The sequence below is a fragment of the Centruroides sculpturatus genome, unplaced genomic scaffold (assembly GCF_000671375.1).
Source record: "Centruroides sculpturatus isolate CEXI.00-Female unplaced genomic scaffold, Cexi_2.0 scaffold554, whole genome shotgun sequence".
Classification (NCBI taxonomy): Eukaryota; Metazoa; Arthropoda; class Arachnida; order Scorpiones; family Buthidae; genus Centruroides; species Centruroides sculpturatus.
This window is the reverse complement of record NW_019384851.1, coordinates 515,620-516,836: the sequence shown is the minus strand read 5'-3', so window position 1 is coordinate 516,836 and position 1,217 is coordinate 515,620. Positions and strand designations below refer to the sequence as shown.

The following is a 1,217-nucleotide window of genomic DNA, read 5'->3' as shown; positions in this document are numbered from 1 at the left end:
TTCTTACTTATTATTATTATCATCAACCCATCGTTATATCATTATTATAAGATATTCAAGTAATAGGATATTAATCTATTTACTTGAGTTTAATTTTGAAGGAATTCATTATTTTAAATGTTCAGTTTGATATCACATTTTTCAGATATATATATATTCAACTAATCATTACAAAAGGTGCAAACTTAAACACTGCAAATACAATAATAATCATTCTTCAGTTTTACATGTTATTCCATTTGAAATGGTAAAAGATTTGCTAGATCTAGATTTAAAAAAATTATTTCTAAAATCTATCAGAGTTTCTTATAAAAGAAACAATGACAAATTATAAAATATCATATTATATCAATTTCAAATTGCATTACATCAAATTATTTTATTTTATAAATAAAAAAATTAAAATATTTACATGAAGTATCCAATGAAGTAATGGAATTTATGGAATTTTCATCTCTGCCTGATGGAGGAGATTTGATATCTAAATCTTCCCAAGAAGCAACAGGAACACATGATGATGGAGATGAAACACATGGTGCTATTTTATTTACTGATGTAGGTGAAGATGAAATAAAATCTTCCGGTGTTAATAAAACATCTTCGACTTTATAGTTTACTTTTGGAGATGATGCACAATGTGAAGAAATGCTGTTAGACTTAGGAGAACTTAAAGCAACCGAATGGGGAAGAATTGATGACACATTGTTAGTTTGCATAGAATTTTGTACAATCAAATCTGGACTTGAAATATCTGAACCAAGATCAGACAATTTATCACAATAAACTAAAAAGTAAAATATAATTTGAATCTATTTATTCAAAATATGAAACATGAAAATAAAAAACAGTAAAATTTAATGTAAAATTCACCAAAGGCATCTTGAAAGATGCTTGAAAATGTATCAGTATGATCCATTTCAGAATCCTGTTTCAGAAAAATATGGCATTCTTGTAATGATCTGTAAATAATATAAAATTTTCAGCATTTTTACTATTGTTGCAAAAACTAAAAGTAAACTTTGGTTAAATTTTCTAATATTTTGTATTATGCTATTTAAAAGAATAACTCAAATTTTTATGAATTAAACAATTTGTTTTCTTAAAGTTTCAGTATAATAAAAACAAATTTATCAATTACTAATTAATAAAATAAATGTTCAAAAATCAATTAACATTTAAAAACATCAGATGTTTACATAAACAGTATCAATAATTAG

The 1,217-nt window shown here is 23.9% G+C and overlaps 1 protein-coding gene across 1 annotated transcript; it reads right to left on the bottom strand.

Annotated features, from left to right (window-relative positions):
- Nucleotides 1–412: 412 nt before the first annotated feature.
- Nucleotides 413–965, bottom strand: LOC111630496 (the record flags this gene model as incomplete). The annotated part of the gene is made up of 2 exons (XM_023374605.1): nucleotides 871–965; nucleotides 413–784 (listed from the first exon to the last, which is right to left on the bottom strand). Coding segments are annotated over exons 1-2 (418 nt in total), but the record flags the coding sequence as incomplete, so codon positions are not given.
- Nucleotides 966–1,217: the final 252 nt, after the last annotated feature.